Here is a 16,300-nt window from a genome sequence, read left to right as displayed (position 1 = left end):
GAAAGAATTTCAAAATAAATGAGTTTGTGTTTCACAGGTTATAAGAAAGTTTTTTAGGAAAAGCAATGGCCAGTTTTAAAAGAAATGGGTATGCCACATCTAGAGATGTAAAATTTCCGGAAATTTTGAAGCTCGGAAAAAAACCCAGTTTTTTCCTTTTTTCCTAGGAAAAAACCAGAAATTTTCAGAAAAAATGGAAATAAAAGCTACATTAGCACTTTTTTTCTTTTCCAGATTGAAAGTCATTCTGTTACTTTAGGAACATAAAATATGACTGTGGACAAGTTTACTTGGCATGAAATTATCACAACTAGCATATTAGAAATATAATTTATCCAAACAATTATTGCAAACAAAATTTACTTTTAAAATAATATTTATTTGTAATTGTAACAAATGGAGCAACAATATCCTGAACTGTTTACCAGTTTATGTGGTACAGACAAAAAAATTCCACAAAACAATTTTTAAAAATCTAGAAGTAACAATTATTCATATTTCCTCTCCATGGTATTAAATAAAAATAAAAAACTCATTCTCATAAAAAGAACTGAAGAGGGGGGAAGGGTACAGAAGGGAGTGTAGGACTAAGTTTCAATGAATGGGTATGGCCTAGGACTTGCTTGTCCTCAGTGCACAGAAATTAGAATAATCTGATACCATCCATATTTTTTAGAAATGATTTGGAAAATATATGAATACCTTGCCTTAAAATATTTTATTCATCATGTTAAAATAAAACATTCCATAATCATTTTCTTTTTTTTTCAATTTTTCCAATTTTTGGAAAAAAACAAAAAAGGCTTCTGGAAAAAAACGGGGGATTTCCAAATTTTTTCAGTTTTTTTCCAGGCCTTCACATCTCTAGCCACAGCATCTGATTGTCTTGATGCACAACTTGTACTTTTGATAAAATGCTGCTGGTTAGGACAAAATATGGAGAAACAGAATGGTTCCCAATTAGCAGAAGTTGTAAGACAAGGGTATATTTTATATTCCTATCTCTTTGAACTATATACAGAACATTTTATAAGGAAAGCTGGATTAGATTTAAATGAAGGTGAAGTGCAAATTGATAGAAGGAACATTAACAATCTGAGATTTGTAGATTTTACCAAATTACTGTCAGAAAATAGGGAAGACTTGAAACTACTACTGGTGAAGGTTATAACAGAAAGTGCCAAAGCAAAATTACGGCTGAACATCAAGACAAAAGCAATAACCACTGAGATTATACAACTTTAAAGCTGATGATAAAGAAACTGAAATTGTTCAAAATTTTCTATTCCTTGGCTCCATCATCAACCAAGAAGGAGACTGCACTCAAGAAATAGGAAGGTTACTGAGACTGGGAAGGGCAGTCATGAAGAATCTAGAAAAGATTTTTAAGTGTAAGGATGTGTCAATGACAACCAGGACCAAGATAATTCATATTACAGCATTCACCATTACTATGTGTGTGAAAGCTGGACACTGAAAAAAGCTAGCAGGAAGAAAGCTGATTCATTTGAACTGTGGTCTGGGAAGAATTTTATGATAAAATGACTTAACTGAGGCTATCATTCTTTGGTCACATTATGAGAAGACAAGAGTCACAGAGAAACAAAATAGGGCTAGGAAAAGTTGAAGGCAACAGGAAAAGAGATGGACTCTCAATCAAGTAAGCCATGCCCCTTGGTTTGCAAGATCTGAGCAAGGCTGTTAACACCAGGACACTTTGAAACTCATTAATTCATAGGGGTGCTACAGGCCAGAAGCAACTTGATAGCACTTAACACACACAGTAAGTTATTTCTATCACACTCCAAACCAAAAACCTGTAGCCAGTGTTTTGGTGGGTCAGTTCCAGAGCATTCAACTTCCCATCCAAAGGCAACAGACACTGAAAACACCTCTCTTCTACACCACTCTTCTGGATGCATGTTGCCTCTCTCTCCTTCCCACTATCTCAGTCATGTGCCTTAGTACAGTGGTTGGCATTGGTAGGCCTTGCATGCTGGAGTAGACAGAAACCCCTGACTTCCACCATGCATTTCAAAGAATGCATACACGAGGCACCCCATGACACTCAATCTTATGGTGGCTTCGCTTTTTTAGGTGGAGAAAGTCTTCAGGTGAGCAGGGCTGAACAGTGTAGCAGCCAAGTTTGCAGATGTCATTAAAAATTAAGGATGCTGAAAACCAAGGATGACTATGAAGAGCTCCAGAAGAATTTCCAAAAATTGGGTGAGTGGGCAGCAAAGTGGCAGATGAAGATCAGTGTTGCATACAGGAAAGACAGGTTGCTTACCTGTAACTGTAGATCTTCGAGTGGTCATCTGTGCATTCACACTCATGGGATAGTGCGCCTGCGCCGATCCCCGAATCGGTATCTGAAAAAGCCCGGGATTTTTCCGCGCTCGGCGCCAATGAGCATGCACAGGCGACCCACTGCGCATGCCCACCAGCGCCCGCGCGGCAATCCCGCCAGTTCCTCCCTGACCGCTGAAAGCCCCTTACTGAAGAGAGACCGTCAGCAGCGGGGAAGGAGGGCGGGTAGTGTGAATGCACAGATGACCACTCGAAGATCTACAGTTACAGGTAAGCAACCTGTCTATCTTCTTCGTGGTCTCTGTGCCTCACACTCATGGGAGATTAGCAAGCAAAGCATACCTGGAGGCGGGAAGACGGTCAGCCTGAAGAAACAGCTTGCAACACCGCAGCTCCCAACCGAGTCCTCTGCTGAGCATGCACGTCCAGCGCGTAATGCTTCATGAAGGCATGCGGAGAAGACCAGGTAGCCGCCTTGCAGACATCGGAAAGGGACACACCCTTCAGGAATGCCACCGACGTGGCCATCGCCCTTGTGGAGTGTCCACGAACAGGTCCAGGTAAAGGCTTCTTAGCCAACAAATAACAAAGTTTGATCGTCTCAGTAAGCCATTTGGACAGTCTCTGAGAAGAAATTTTGGACCCTAACTTCGGGGCAGAGTAGGAAACAAAAAGTTGATTGTCCTTACGAAAACCCCGTGAACGATTCAAATAAAACAGGAGGGCACGCTTAACATCTAACGCGTGCAGTCTGCGTTCCTCATCCGAGGAAGGACTAGGGTAAAAGGTGGGCAACCAAACTTCTAAGTTAAGGTGAAACTGGGAAACCACTTTCGGGAGAAAGGTAATGTCTGGAGCCAAAGAGACCCCAGCCTCCCTAAAGGCAAGGTATGGGTAGTCACACCGCATCGCCGTGAGCTCCCCCGCACGACGTGCCGAAGTGATGGCAACTAAAAATGCAGTCTTCCAAGACAAAAGTTGCAGGGAACATGTCGCCATAGGCTCAAAGGGACGACGAGTCAACTTGTCCAGAACCAAAGTCAAGTCCCACAGCTGTGGAGGGGATCTAGACGGGGGATGAAGGCGGAACAACCCCTTCATAAATCTCTTGGACTGCGGGTGAGCAAAGACAGAGTAACCCTCAACTGAACCATGAAAAGCAGAAATAGCTGCTAAATAGACCTTAATGGATGAGAATACCAGCCCCTCATCCACCAAGGACAAAAGAAACTCAAAAACTGTGGGCAGCCCAACAGTGTCAGGTGACATTGGAGAGTCAGCCACAAAGTCACTGAACTTTTTCCACTTCCTCTCGTAAGAGGCACGGGTGGAAGGTTTCCTGCTACTCTGGAGCACTTGCTGAACCCTGGTGGAAAAGTCTAGTGGTCGATGAACCACGCTGTCAGCTTCAGGTGCGGCACGTTGTGATGGAACACGTGCCCTCCCTGGGCCGACAACAGGTCCGGTTCTGCCGGGAACTGGTAAAAGGTCCCCCTCGACTGCTGGAGCAGAATCGAGAACCAGCTCTGACGGGGCCACCACGGGGTCACCAGAATGCAACGTGGCTTCTCCTGCACTAATTTGTGGACCACCCTCGTTAGCAAAGGTAAGGGCGGGAACATGTACAGGAACCAGCCCTCCCACCGAAGTAGAAGTCCGTCTCCCAAGGAAGCCGGATCCGCACCTCCCCTGGCACAGAACAATGGGCACTTCTTGTTCTGCGCTGTGGCGAAAGCATCCAGCTGTGGGTAACCCCAAAGTTGGAACACCGGCTCTAGGAACCTCCATTGCAGTTCCCATTCGTGTGGGGAGGCTCCACCCCTGCTGAGAGAGTCCGCCTGTATGTTGAGGACCCCCGGCAGATGTGTAGCTTTTACAAAAATGTCCCACTGGAGACACTCCTCCCAGAGATCCATCGCCAGCGAGCATAGCCTGCGAGACACTGTCCCCCCCTGTCTGTTTATATAACACAGGGCAGTGGTGTTGTCCGTAAGCAATGCCACAGTCTGTCCCACCAGCAGTGGACGGAACGATCGAAGGGCAAAGTGAACTGCCAGCAGTTCTAGATAGTTTATATGGCACCGGCTCAGTTTCGGTGGCCACTTGCCCCCCACACATAGCTCTTCCAGGTGGGCTCCCCACCCCCACATGGAGGCATCGGTAGCGATGGTTACTGTAGGGGTCGGCAGATGAAAAGGGGCCCCTTGACGGATGTTGCTCTCTGTTCCCCACCATTGCAGGGAGCGGAGAGTCCCGGGTGGAATGGTGAACCTCTTTCGAGGTGAGTCTCTGAGAGGCCGAAAATGGCGCAAGAACCATATCTGTAGGCCTCTCATGTGCAGTCTTGCGAAACGTAGCACACTTGTCGTCGCGGCCATCAACCCCAGCATCCGCTGGAGCTGCTGAGCCGTGCCCCACTGCCGCCTTTGAAGTAGCTGTACCAGATTGATGATGTCCTTCGCTCTCTGCGAAGGGAGGAATGCTCGATGTTGTTGAGTGTCCAACAGAGCCCCTATGAATTGAACTGTCTTTGAAGGAGTGAGATGGGACTTCTCCAGGTTGACTTGCAGCCCCAGGGTGCCAAGAAGACGCAGAGTGATAGCGATGTGGGTTGTTAGACTCTCCCTCGACTTCGCCACAAGAAGCCAGTCGTCAATGTATGGGAAGACAACGACTCCCTGCAGACGAAGATGGGCAGCCACCACACTCATCAGCTTCGTGAACACCCGAGGAGCAGTAGACAGTCCAAACGGCAGGGCCCTGAATTGGAAGTGACGAGCACCCACTGCAAACCGTAGGAAACGCCTGAACGCGGGATGGATGCTGACATGAAAATAAGCATCCTTGAGGTCCAGGGTCGCCATCCAGTCTCCCTGATTGATGAGGGGCAGGATTGTTTGCAGCGTAGCCATTCTGAACTTCTGGTACAGAATAAATTTGTTCAGACTCCGAAGGTCCATGATAGGCCTTAGGCCCCCGTCCCTTTTGGGGACCAGAAAGTAACGGGAGTAGAAGCCTCCCGTCCTGGCCTCCGGTGGAACTACCTCTATGGCTTGTTTCTGTAGGAGGTTGTTCACCTCCGCCAGCAGAGGTGGGGAAGGGGGAGTGGTGACTACCACGGACTGGTTTGGGGTCTGAACAAACTCTATTTTGTAGCCCTCTTCTATGATGGACAGAGCCCACCTGTCTGTGGAGATCAACTCCCAGGCAGGCAGGAAAGGGCGTAGGCGGATGGATGAATTCCCAATGGGGACGATGACGTGTGCTTGGAAGAAGTCAAACCCCCTGCTTCTGGGAGCGAACCCCCTTCGACTTGCTGGGCGGTTGTGACCCGTAACGGTTCCTGCCGTTACCCGAGTAGGGTGATCGCTCGGACTGGGCAGGGCGAGGACGCCATTGCTCAGGAGAGAACTTCTGATAAGGCTTCTTGGTCCAGGGTTTGGGCCATTGCTTGGATTTGGAAGCCTTAGGAGCAGATTGGACACCCAAGTTCTTAGAGGTCTTGACACTCTTGTCGAACTCTTGCAGCGCCGAGTCAGTTGTGGTGCTGAAGAGCCCGTCACCCTCAAATGGCAGATCTTCGATGAAGGTCTTAGTGTCCTGGTGGAGCGTGGTAGACCTGAGCCAGGAGTGCCGTCGGATACAGACTGCAGACGTAATCTGTTTGGCTGAGGCTTCCACCATATGTTTTGCTGCGGCCAGTTGTTGTCTGGCCACAGCGAGACCTTCTTTTTGTAGCCTGGTTGCAGCAGCCCTCTTGTCCTCAGTTAACGAGGAGAGGAAGGGGGAAAGTTGTTCCCACACGGCATACTGATATCTAGCCATGCAGGCGGCATAGTTAGACACCTTTATGCCGAGTGCCCCCGCGGAGTAGACCTTGCGGCCCATTCCATCAATCTTCCTCCCTTCTTTGTTCGGTGGGGAGGAGTGGACCTTCCTTGCCTTCGAAGAGGAGGAGACTACCACCGAGTTCGGGCGCGGATGGGTGAACAAGAATTCAGCCCCGGTCTCTTGGACCCTATACATATGGTCCAGCCGTTTCGATGAGACTGGCGTCGAGGAGGGTCGTGCCCAAGGCTCCTTGACCACTTGGAGGATCACCTTGGTCACTGGCAGGGCAACCGCAGTGGATGTGTTCCTTTGCATTATATCGAACACATTGTCGTCCACTACTGGCTCTGGTTGCGTCACAGGCAGCTTGAGGGTGGCAGCAATCCGTTTCACAAGGTCCCCATAGGACTTCAGATCCTCCGACGGCGAGATCGGGAGATCCTCGGCCGTCTGGGAACCCGGTGAAGGCTCCAATCCCTGGACTTCACTCTCCGACTCCGACGACGAGGAGTCCTTGTGTGTGGAGTGCTCCGAGAGCATCGGGGTCGATTCTCGCGGTGGAAGGATCGGTGGTCTTCGATCCGCATCTACCGGAACCAGCTGTCGATCCGGGGGAACCGACGCCGACGCAGAGGCCTTCCGAGACCGATGGGATACCCTCGACACCGATGAAAATTGGGATGCCTGCTCCCAATCGTGGTAGTCGTCCGGGTACCAACGACAGGTCTCGTACCGGGAGTAGGGAGGCTGCCACCTGCGTTGCTCCCACGGTGGTATCGGGAAGCGTTGAGGAGGGTAGAATGTGTCTCGCCTGACTCGGGGCTTGAATGGTGGGTCGATCACCGGTGCCGACGCGTCAACCTCCGAGGTCGATTCGCTTTCGGAGCGACGACGGGAGCCCGAAGACGAAGACCGTTGGGTCAAGTCGATTTCCGGCTCTTGTTCCGACGCCGACAGGCGCTGCTGGTCAGCTGGGCTACGGCGCGGAGGCGTCCGAGGTTTTTTCGGAGGTTTTGTCGACGTCGATGTCGACGCACCGCCCGATGGGGAAGGAGTGCGGGGTCGCTTTCGCTTCTCCTTCGACTTCGCCTTTTTCGGAGGTCGGGTCCCCGAGTCCTCCTGGCGCTTTTTAGCGGGCGTATCCACCGCGCCCTCAAGGGAACGTTTCGTGGAGCCACGCTCTTCCGGCAAATCCAAAGTCAGTATCGGAGCCGCATCAGCCGATGCGAGCTCCAGGGCCGGGGTTTCGGACGACTTCGGTGCCGATACCTCCATCGGTCGATGGGGTCTAAGCGCCGATTCGATCAGTGCCGCAGATAATCGAGCCGCCCGGTTCTTCCTCGTCTGCTTCGAAAAGCGGAGACAATGCGGACACGCGTCTACTCGGTGGGCCTCTCCCAGGCACAGTAGACACAGGGAATGACCGTCTGGAGGGGCGATCTTCTTCCCACACGCACAGCAGCGCTTGAAAAACCCCCAGCGACTTTCCATAGAAAGGAGCCGCAAAAAAACTCCCCAGAACAATCTGAGAGAGAAAAAGAGGAGCGGGGGAAAAGCGCGGGCGAAGCGCCCCGAAGGGCCGTCAGCCGGACGAACACAAAACGCTTTTTTTTTTTTTACTAACTAACTAACAACTATGAACTACAACTAACTACTAAACCACAACAGTAAACCGGCTAAAACGAGAAGAAAAGGCGAAGCCAAAAAAACTTCTCACCGACCGGGGAAACGGAAAGGTAAACCTCTCAGCGCAGCGGTCAGAAAGGAACTGGCGGGATTGCCGCGCGGGCGCTGGTGGGCATGCGCAGTGGGTCGCCTGCGCATGCTCATTGGCGCCGAGCGCGGAAAAATCCCGGGCTTTTTCAGATACCGATTCGGGGATCGGCGCAGGCGCACTATCCCATGAGTGTGAGGCACAGAGACCACGAAGAAGATCAAAAATTTCCAGCTTCAAGTACAGTAATGGGGCCTGAACTTGTTGAGACAGAAGCAAAAAGATCTTGGAGTTGTAGTGGATAGCTCAATAAAAGTGTCAGCCTACTGTGCTGCAGTAGTGAATAAGGCAAATTCAATGTCAGGCATTATTAGGAAAGAGAGTGAAAATGATTGATATTATAATGCCACTTTAAATATATCTATGGTGCAGCCTCATTTGGAATACTATGTGGTCTGATTATCGTGCGAAAGATATAGGCTTTCTAGGCCTCAAAAGGTTTCCAGATTGAACTTTGACAAACTCAGTTCAGCTTGATTCAGCTTGGTGAACTATGACTGCATTTCGGAAGAACAGATACTTGTGCATCATGCAGGCTTAGGATGTCCTTTTGTGAAAACTGGTCTTGTGATTCAAAGTTCAGAAGACAGAACACTTTTGCACAGAAAAAGGACTGTTTCTTTGGAGGAAGACAGAGAACCTGAAATGATGCCAAAGAGTATGCCATATATATGCTTGTTTCTTAAAACATGCCACCAATTTTGATAGATCTATATACTTTTATAATTAAAAAACACAACCTTTTTTTATTCTGTAGGAGAATAATCCCATTAAGGGATTCCTGAATTTTTGTGGTGCACTAAAGGTTGGCAACCAAGGTAACTGTATAGCTTGGTGGCTTCTTAGATCCTGGTCTGTCTAGCCTAGATGTCTGTGACAGGTCTGTTGCCCAGAGATTTGAAGCTTGTGTTTCTTCTTTTAAAATGTAATTAAAACTGGTCTAGACAGACTTCTAGGGGTTATTGTCTGCATGCAGTTTTTTCCCCTAGACTCTCAGGTAGAGAGAGATCCTCCTGAGATGCAAAAGCAAAGCACAGAGAAATGCTAAAGCCTCATCCCAAAGTTCTGGAGATACTGAGGATTTTATTCTAATCCAGTGGACAACAAACTCAGAGAGATCCTGAAAATAGTTTTCCCTTTGGAAAAACAAAACAAAGCCTAAAGATAAGGTTACTTTTGTTTATGGTTCTGTGGTTTTTCCTTCCTCCTAAGGAGAGGTTATATAAGCTTTTTGTGGAGTATGACAGTCCTCTGCTAATACTCCTCAAGGCATGTAATACTGAGAAGAGTTTGTTGTGGACTACAATCATGTTCTAGAGTAAAGAACCCATAAGATCATGAGACTGTATGGACCTGGATCTTCTGGAGGCACAGATTCCAAATAAGCAGACTGTGATTAATTTTCATCATGACTACTCTCAACATCAGAAATTAGCAGTTCTCTTGATGTCTGTGAAGGTAAGGTATGGGTTAAACAAAAAATTGAAGACACACAGAGCCTGCGTCAGGTGACCTGAGGGTGGGGGCCAGAGTGCTCGGAACTCTTAAGTGTGAGATTGACAGCTAACGGCTGAGGCAGTCAGTTAGTGTCTGACAGAGTCTGAGAGAGCTGGTGCCTGACAGAGTCTGAGAGAGTTGGTCCTTGAAAGAGCTGAGACAGTGGCTGAGGAGAGAAGCAAGGCTGACTGCTAGCTCTATACAAACAACAAGGGGCTGTGTGTGACAACGGAAGTGTCACAGTGAAGACCTGAACGGTCACAGACACTTAAATACATCTCTTAAGATCTAGAGGTGGTTGAGGGAATATATGTGGGTCTGGAAGTCAGAAGGGCTGGGAGTAGAGGCTCCAGTCGACATGAGAGACTTGGCACAGTATACCCAAGAGGCCAGCCTATACTAGTGGTGGAGAGTGTATTATATAGAGGAACTGTGAACCTGAGAGACATAAGAAAAAGAAGATATTAGAAAGCCTGAAACAACTGAGCAACTTGTTAACTGTGAGAGATACTTTATAGCCCGTCTATATATCACCCATATCCCCAGTTTAAGACTTTGTGTTTAAAATAAATATCTGTGGTTTACATTAAAGTTCTCTGGTGCCTATAATTTGGGAAAACTGACAAAGCTGCTGTGGTCCCCTACAAAGTGAATATATATATCCACCTGAAGCAAAAAAACCCCGAAGAGACTAAGATAGAGAAATCCATATCATACCCACCCCTTGAGTTTTATATAGTCCTGAGGAAAAAGTTTTAAAGGAAGAACTGAGGAGAAAGAGGGGCTGGGGTAGCCATAAACAGCACATAGAAGCGACCCAGTGGGACCGTGAGGCGGGTGCTGTGATAATGTCCATACTGTGATAAGGAACTAAAGCATGGACTGTGTAAAATGCCAGGGCCAAATTCCTGGTAGATACAGAAGGAGCACTTCTTGATTTCCTTAATCTAGATACAAAGGAAACAAGAGACTTAATTTGTCAGAGATCATGTAGAAAATATTAAATTTAGACAATTAATCCCCTAGCTGGGTGAATTAGTAGACAGGGATCACCTGCTCGTGTTCCAGACAACTATGCCAAAGAAAGAAAAAAGACAGTTGTATCATTTCATTATTTCATCGTCTCCACAGAAACAGGTAACTCAGACAGCAGAACAGACCTGCCCGCAGCTAGAGAAATGTTTAAATCTAGACAACACCTGGACAAGATCCTGTTAATGGAGAGAATCAAATGCTGGATATTTTTTTTACAATTGCTGTGTGACATGACAAATAAGTTGACATGATTCAGTCAGGAGACAGAAATTATAAAAAACTAGTCAACTATCTACAGGAGAGAGAAAGAAATTCCACACTAGAAACTCTATATCTTAGTTGTAAGTTAAAAGGTTCCCCGCAAGAGTGAAAACAGTAAAGAATATATAACCTGGAATATATAAAGTTAACTAGCTTCAAACCAAAATTCAGGAGTAAGAAGAAATTAAAACTCGTTTAAATTCATTTAAATTTTATAAACTGAAACATGTTCAATAGCAAATTGAAAGTAAACGCCTTATCAAATTGTTAGTGGAGAGAATCAAATGTTGGATATTTCTTTTATAACTTCTTTATGATATGGTAAACAAGAAAGCTGAGGTTACCTTAAGCACAAAAGACCTCCTTAAAAAATAACGTATTGTTTAAATGTTTCAGAAGTAATGAGTACTCAAGTTTTTAGACAAGGAAGCATGGGCAGTAGCAAGGTTTTTTGCAAGGTAAACATTGCCTGTTATATTCTAATGATTAGGTGGGTTATTGAAAAATACCCACTTATAAGATTGTCTCCAGTATCATATTAACAATGTCACAGTTAGAATCAAGATGGTCATAGCTAATCTACTAACACAAGGAGCCTGATAAATGAATTCTCCAATGACACTGAACACAGGCAAATAAAATGAACTTCCTCTCTCAACAGTATTCGGCCCCTTGTTATGGATTGTATAATGTGGTGTGTTGATTTCTGTTGGACTACAACCAGACACATCTAGGTTCAAAACAAAAATTCTATACATTGTTCAATATGAAAATGCAGACCAGGAACATGTAGCGAAAGTGAGTTCTGTTTCACACTTGATTAGAACAAGTTCTCCATATTACAGCAGTGCTAGATTTATTTACATCTCTCCAGCATACTGATTTTAGCCAGTCTTATGAATGTACCTGTTGTCAGTATTAGAAAACTGAATGCTGTCAACTTTGTCCTGCAAAAGAACAAGAAATGTATTGAACAATTAGTCCATTCCTGTAGAGTATTAAATATAATCAACAAAACAAACACTAGAGCCAAGAACTATGGGGCAGGTTCCAATTACATGGCACAACAGTTAAACTGGAAGCTTTAATGCTTATTGGTGAATTATCCCAAATCTGTACAGTTTGATGTAAGAACACATTTAACAAAATCTATGCTTATCCCCTAAAATCCCAGGAGTGCCGGGGAGGGGGGGGGATACTGGGACTAAAGCAAAGTTTAATCAGCAGTAAGTAAATTGCCTACCCATGTTACAATCTGAATATGTAACTGTACTTCAATGCAGGCTACTTCTGACTTTAGCATTTTATTCCTTACCACATGACTTTCCAGCTCTGCAATTTTTTCAGGTATTTCAGAACCAAAGTAATATATTCTGATAACATGATCGGTACTGCCAGTAGCTAAAAACATCCCACCTGAAAATTCAAACAATAATTTAGCACATTGATAAGTATTTACAAAGTACAAGGGGGAAGATACCTGCAAGAACAGGGTAGGCATCATTTCCCCATTATTTCTCATTTCTTTACCTGAAGGTCCCCATGGCTTCTTCCTCTTTTTTTGTTTCCATCTGTCCTTACCACCCACCAGCCAATCTGTCTTATTTTTCCCCATCACCACCTATATTTATTATTTATTTGTTGCATTTATATTTTGTCTTTCTCCACAATGGAGGATCCAAAGTAACTTATATCATTCTCATTTCCTTTTTATCTTCACAACAGCCATGTGGGGTATGTTAGGCTGAGAATGTGTCACTGGCCCAAGCTCACCCAGCAAGCTTCTACAGCAGAGAGGGGATTCATAACTAGATCTCCCAGATCTTAGTCTGAAACACTACCCACTATACACTAGCTTTTGTGGGGTGGCAGCTGCTGCTGGACAGAAGCAAGCTGCTGGGCCTGTGTGAATCAGGCAAGCTGGATGGTAGCAAATCACCCAGTTGTTGCTGCTGGGCCTAGCCTCAAGGCGTACTCCCTCAAAGGCCAAAACCACCCTGGAAAGGGCCACGCCTTGTCCTCCCTTCCTTTTACTGACAAAAATCAAGGCTTGAACAGCAGTGTTGCTGTTACCTAGACAGAGACACAACAGCCACTGAAAGGGCATTCGTTTCTTAAGGCTACAGGCACTGCTTCTGTTATTTTTAAGGGGGAGAGGGGGTTAACCACCCAATTAAAAAAAGTTTTCATATTTTTCTGTAAGCCTGGGACTTTTCTCAGGGTTGTAGAAAAACCTGGGTTTAAGTACTCATAGATGGAGCTGTGTTGAGAACTGGATATATCTGATTGATATGAAATGTATTTCTAGAAGTCCATAACATATCAAGACTGCTCAACAATGCCTCTTCAATGCCTCTTCAACCTGAATTTTTATTTCTAAATCAGTGGCAGTCTCCATCAATACCCAAGATACGTTGGGACTTGATCTCTAGTCTTTTGATTGCAGCTAACGCCTCTATTGCTTCCTTTTGGAAAGCTTCCAAGGCTCCTACAATGACCACGTGGCTCTCAAAAGTTTGGGAACATTTCATTATGGAAAAAATAACTGACAGTTTGCAAAGTTCCGTCTCCTCACACAAATCCAAACTTCTCAGACAAATGGTTCCCTATCGTGGAATATGTTACTTCACAGGACCTTCCCCCTTACAGTCCTTCACAAATGGCTATGATATGCGTCTAGTCTTTAACCTACTTTCTTCTAGAATTTTCTTATCTGTTCACTAGTATTCTTCTTTCCTACTACTTCTAGGCACAGGAGTGGATACCTTCAGTTTTATCTATATTTATCTTCTCTTTAATTTACACTGTCACTACCCTTTTTCCTTTCCTTTCCTATCTTCTCTTTTCATTAAGTCTCCCCTTATAAAGTGTTAAACATGCTTTCTCTAAATACTGAAAGTGGAGAGACCTTCCAACCTCTGGTCCTTATGGTTTCATACAGCTTTGCATTATTTCCATTGTATTTAGGTTCCACATTTATTTTAGTAGTTTTGTTTTTTACTTATATTGCATGCTATAACTTGTGTTCTGTATAACATTATTTATTTCAAATAAACTTCTTAAAATGTAAAAAAAAAAGTGTTCAACAAAAATTTACTGTAAGCAGAGTTTTTCATTTATGCCTTTCTGCAGATTTCTTCACTTTCTGAAGTGGAGCAAACCATACCAGAGAGGGGGCCTTTTCTGTGGTCATCATGCCCCATTGGTAGAACTCATCTTTTCTGAATGCTCACATGGTGCTATCATCTTTTAGGCACTGGGCACAGTTTGCCCTTCTTCTCCAAGCTTTTGGCAGTTGAGTTTTTTTCGTTGGGGGGAGGTGTTTAATCAGTCTTTTAATCTACACCAACGTTTCCCATTTGCAGGGTCGTGACCCGGCGCCGCATCACTGAAGCCTCAATATTGGGTCACAAGAAAAGTCAAAACTAGCCCCACCCACAGCAAAGCATGAGCTCTGCTTCCTTCCTTTCCAGTCTCTCTGTTGTGTAGAGAAAAGCTAGGCTTGAAGACTGACATAGGCTTCAAAGCCTGAGCTCCGTTTGGCTTCCTTCCTTCCCCCATCTCTGTGTTATGCGGGTAAAAGCTAGGCTTGAAGACTGACACAGACTGTAAAGCCTGAGCTCCGTTTTCTTTCCTTCCATCCCCCAATATCTTTGTGTTATTCAGAGAAAAGCTAGGCTTGAAGACTGACACAGGCTGCAAAGCCTGAGCCCCATTTTCCTTCCTTCCGTCCCCCAATATCTGTGTTGCCCAGATAAAAGCTAGCGCTGAAGACTGACACAGGCTGCAAAGCCTGATCTCCGTCTGGCTTCCTTCCTTCTCCCATCTCTGTGTTGGTTAGAGAGGAGCTGGGCTGCCTCTCCATCCTTCCTCCCACCTTCCAGTGTTTGAGAGGAAAGCTGGAGTCCACTGGCACTTTAGACCCATGAAGTGTTCTTCAAGGTATGAGCTTTCATGTGCCTTGCAGTATGTTCTTTTGGGGAGATTTCCCCAGGATACCTGGGCGACAAAGAAGGGAGGGATTTTTTTTCAACCAGGAGGGATGGGGTGTGGGAATTCCAGTAGCTATTTTTTTAACCAAACAACCCCTGGGCAGAATTGTTGCTGCCTGGGGTCATCTGATGGTAAGGCTTTTTTTTTCTTTGTCCCCTCTTCTTTCTTTCTTTCCCTGCAAGTGATGCTCTGTCTCTATTCTTGGTGCTGGGGGGCGGGAGGGGGAAGCAACAGTGGGAGGGCTTCTAGTGCAATGCCACCACTGGTGGACATTATGGTGCTTTCTGGGCATTGTGTGAGAGAATTTTGGACTGGATGGTCCACTGGCCTGATCCAACATGGCTTCTCTTATGTTCTTTCTTTCCATGTCTTTCTTTTCTTTTCCTTTCCTTCCATTTCATTCTTTCCATTTCTTTCTTTCTCTCTTTCCTTCCATTTTTATTGGATGAAACTTTTCTTTTTATCATTGCAGACATAGGAGCTCTGCTAATGAAAAGTTGGCACCCCCAGCTGTAGTTAGTTGCCCTTTCTATGAGATTTCTGTGTGAGTGAGTGAGAGTGAGAGGTGTGGGGCAGAAAGAGATTATTGGAGATTACTGCTGTATATCTCAACAGCACTGGAAGTGATGGTACTATGAACTTGGCACCATTTTACTGGTCCTGCTTTTAACAGCTGTCTGACACCAAAATTAAACTCCTCCTGTAGATATTAAAAAGGATGGAAGAAGTTCACTGGCTAAATATCTGCAAGCCTCCATAAATATCCTTTCTGGGATAACTGCAGAAAAGCTTGTATGAACGTCATATAACTTGATATTAATTCATTAATTGCAATTAATTGCAGTACAATTCTCTGCTACCTTTCACAGCAATTTCTCAGTGTTTCAGCCAAGGAAAAGTATGAAAAATAGCTGTCAAAAGATTTTCTTGAAACCAAGCAAGTTTGGTTATAGCTTGAGGCTGGGTTCCAGTAGCAGCAGCTGAAGGAAGGGCCTACTAAATGTGTCAGCATATTTTGAGGTAGAGCAGCTGCCAGGGCCCAGTGTGGGTGGTACACAGTGCTGGCATTCCTGATGGCAATGGCAACAGCCAACTGCATACACTGACCAGTGCTGTTGAGGAAGGGGTGTGTGGGTGGTGCAGACAATTGAACATGGGCATTAGGAGTGCTTGCAAGCTGGAGAAGAACCCACAAACAGATGGGTGCATGCAGGTGTGGGGGTGGAAAGAGGACCCTGGGAATGTATGAAAAAGTTGCAGATGGCCCACTTTTCACCCCCCTTTTGGCTCAGAAGAGTTTCAGAGAGATTTTTCTGAAAACCAAGTTACTTCAGAATAAGAGGCAGGTTTGGGGGAGTGCCCTGGAAGTGACATCACAGGAAGAGGTGCAGTTTTGGTTCAGTGTGTCTCAGAAGTGATATCACTTGGCCCTTGACCTGGAAGTGATACCACAGGAAATGACAGCCTCCACCCCCCAAGTCTCCTGGCTCCACCCCCAAATTTTAGTGGGCCACAAAGGAGAAGTGTAAAAATAACCGGGCCACAGGGAAAAAAGGCTTGAGAAACCCTGATCTACACCATTGTCTCATTTGTTTTATT

At 45.5% G+C, this 16,300-nt stretch overlaps 1 protein-coding gene across 1 annotated transcript in view; it reads right to left on the bottom strand.

The window, feature by feature from the left end:
• BRWD1 (bromodomain and WD repeat domain containing 1) overlaps positions 1 to 16,300 on the bottom strand; it is a 177,644-nt gene that overhangs the window by 149,047 nt on the left and 12,297 nt on the right. Inside the window, exons 11-12 of the mRNA XM_060234233.1 lie at positions 12,024 to 12,124; positions 11,615 to 11,655 (exon numbers count right to left, since the gene is read on the bottom strand). Of these exons, the coding sequence (XP_060090216.1) occupies positions 11,615 to 11,655; positions 12,024 to 12,124 (142 nt within the window). The remainder of the gene's footprint in view (positions 1 to 11,614; positions 11,656 to 12,023; positions 12,125 to 16,300) is intronic.

The sequence above is a fragment of the Heteronotia binoei genome, chromosome 3 (genome assembly GCF_032191835.1).
Source record: "Heteronotia binoei isolate CCM8104 ecotype False Entrance Well chromosome 3, APGP_CSIRO_Hbin_v1, whole genome shotgun sequence".
Taxonomy (NCBI): domain Eukaryota; kingdom Metazoa; phylum Chordata; class Lepidosauria; order Squamata; family Gekkonidae; genus Heteronotia; species Heteronotia binoei.
The sequence above is the reverse complement of the archived record's forward strand: the minus strand, read 5'-3'. Positions and strand labels throughout refer to the sequence as shown.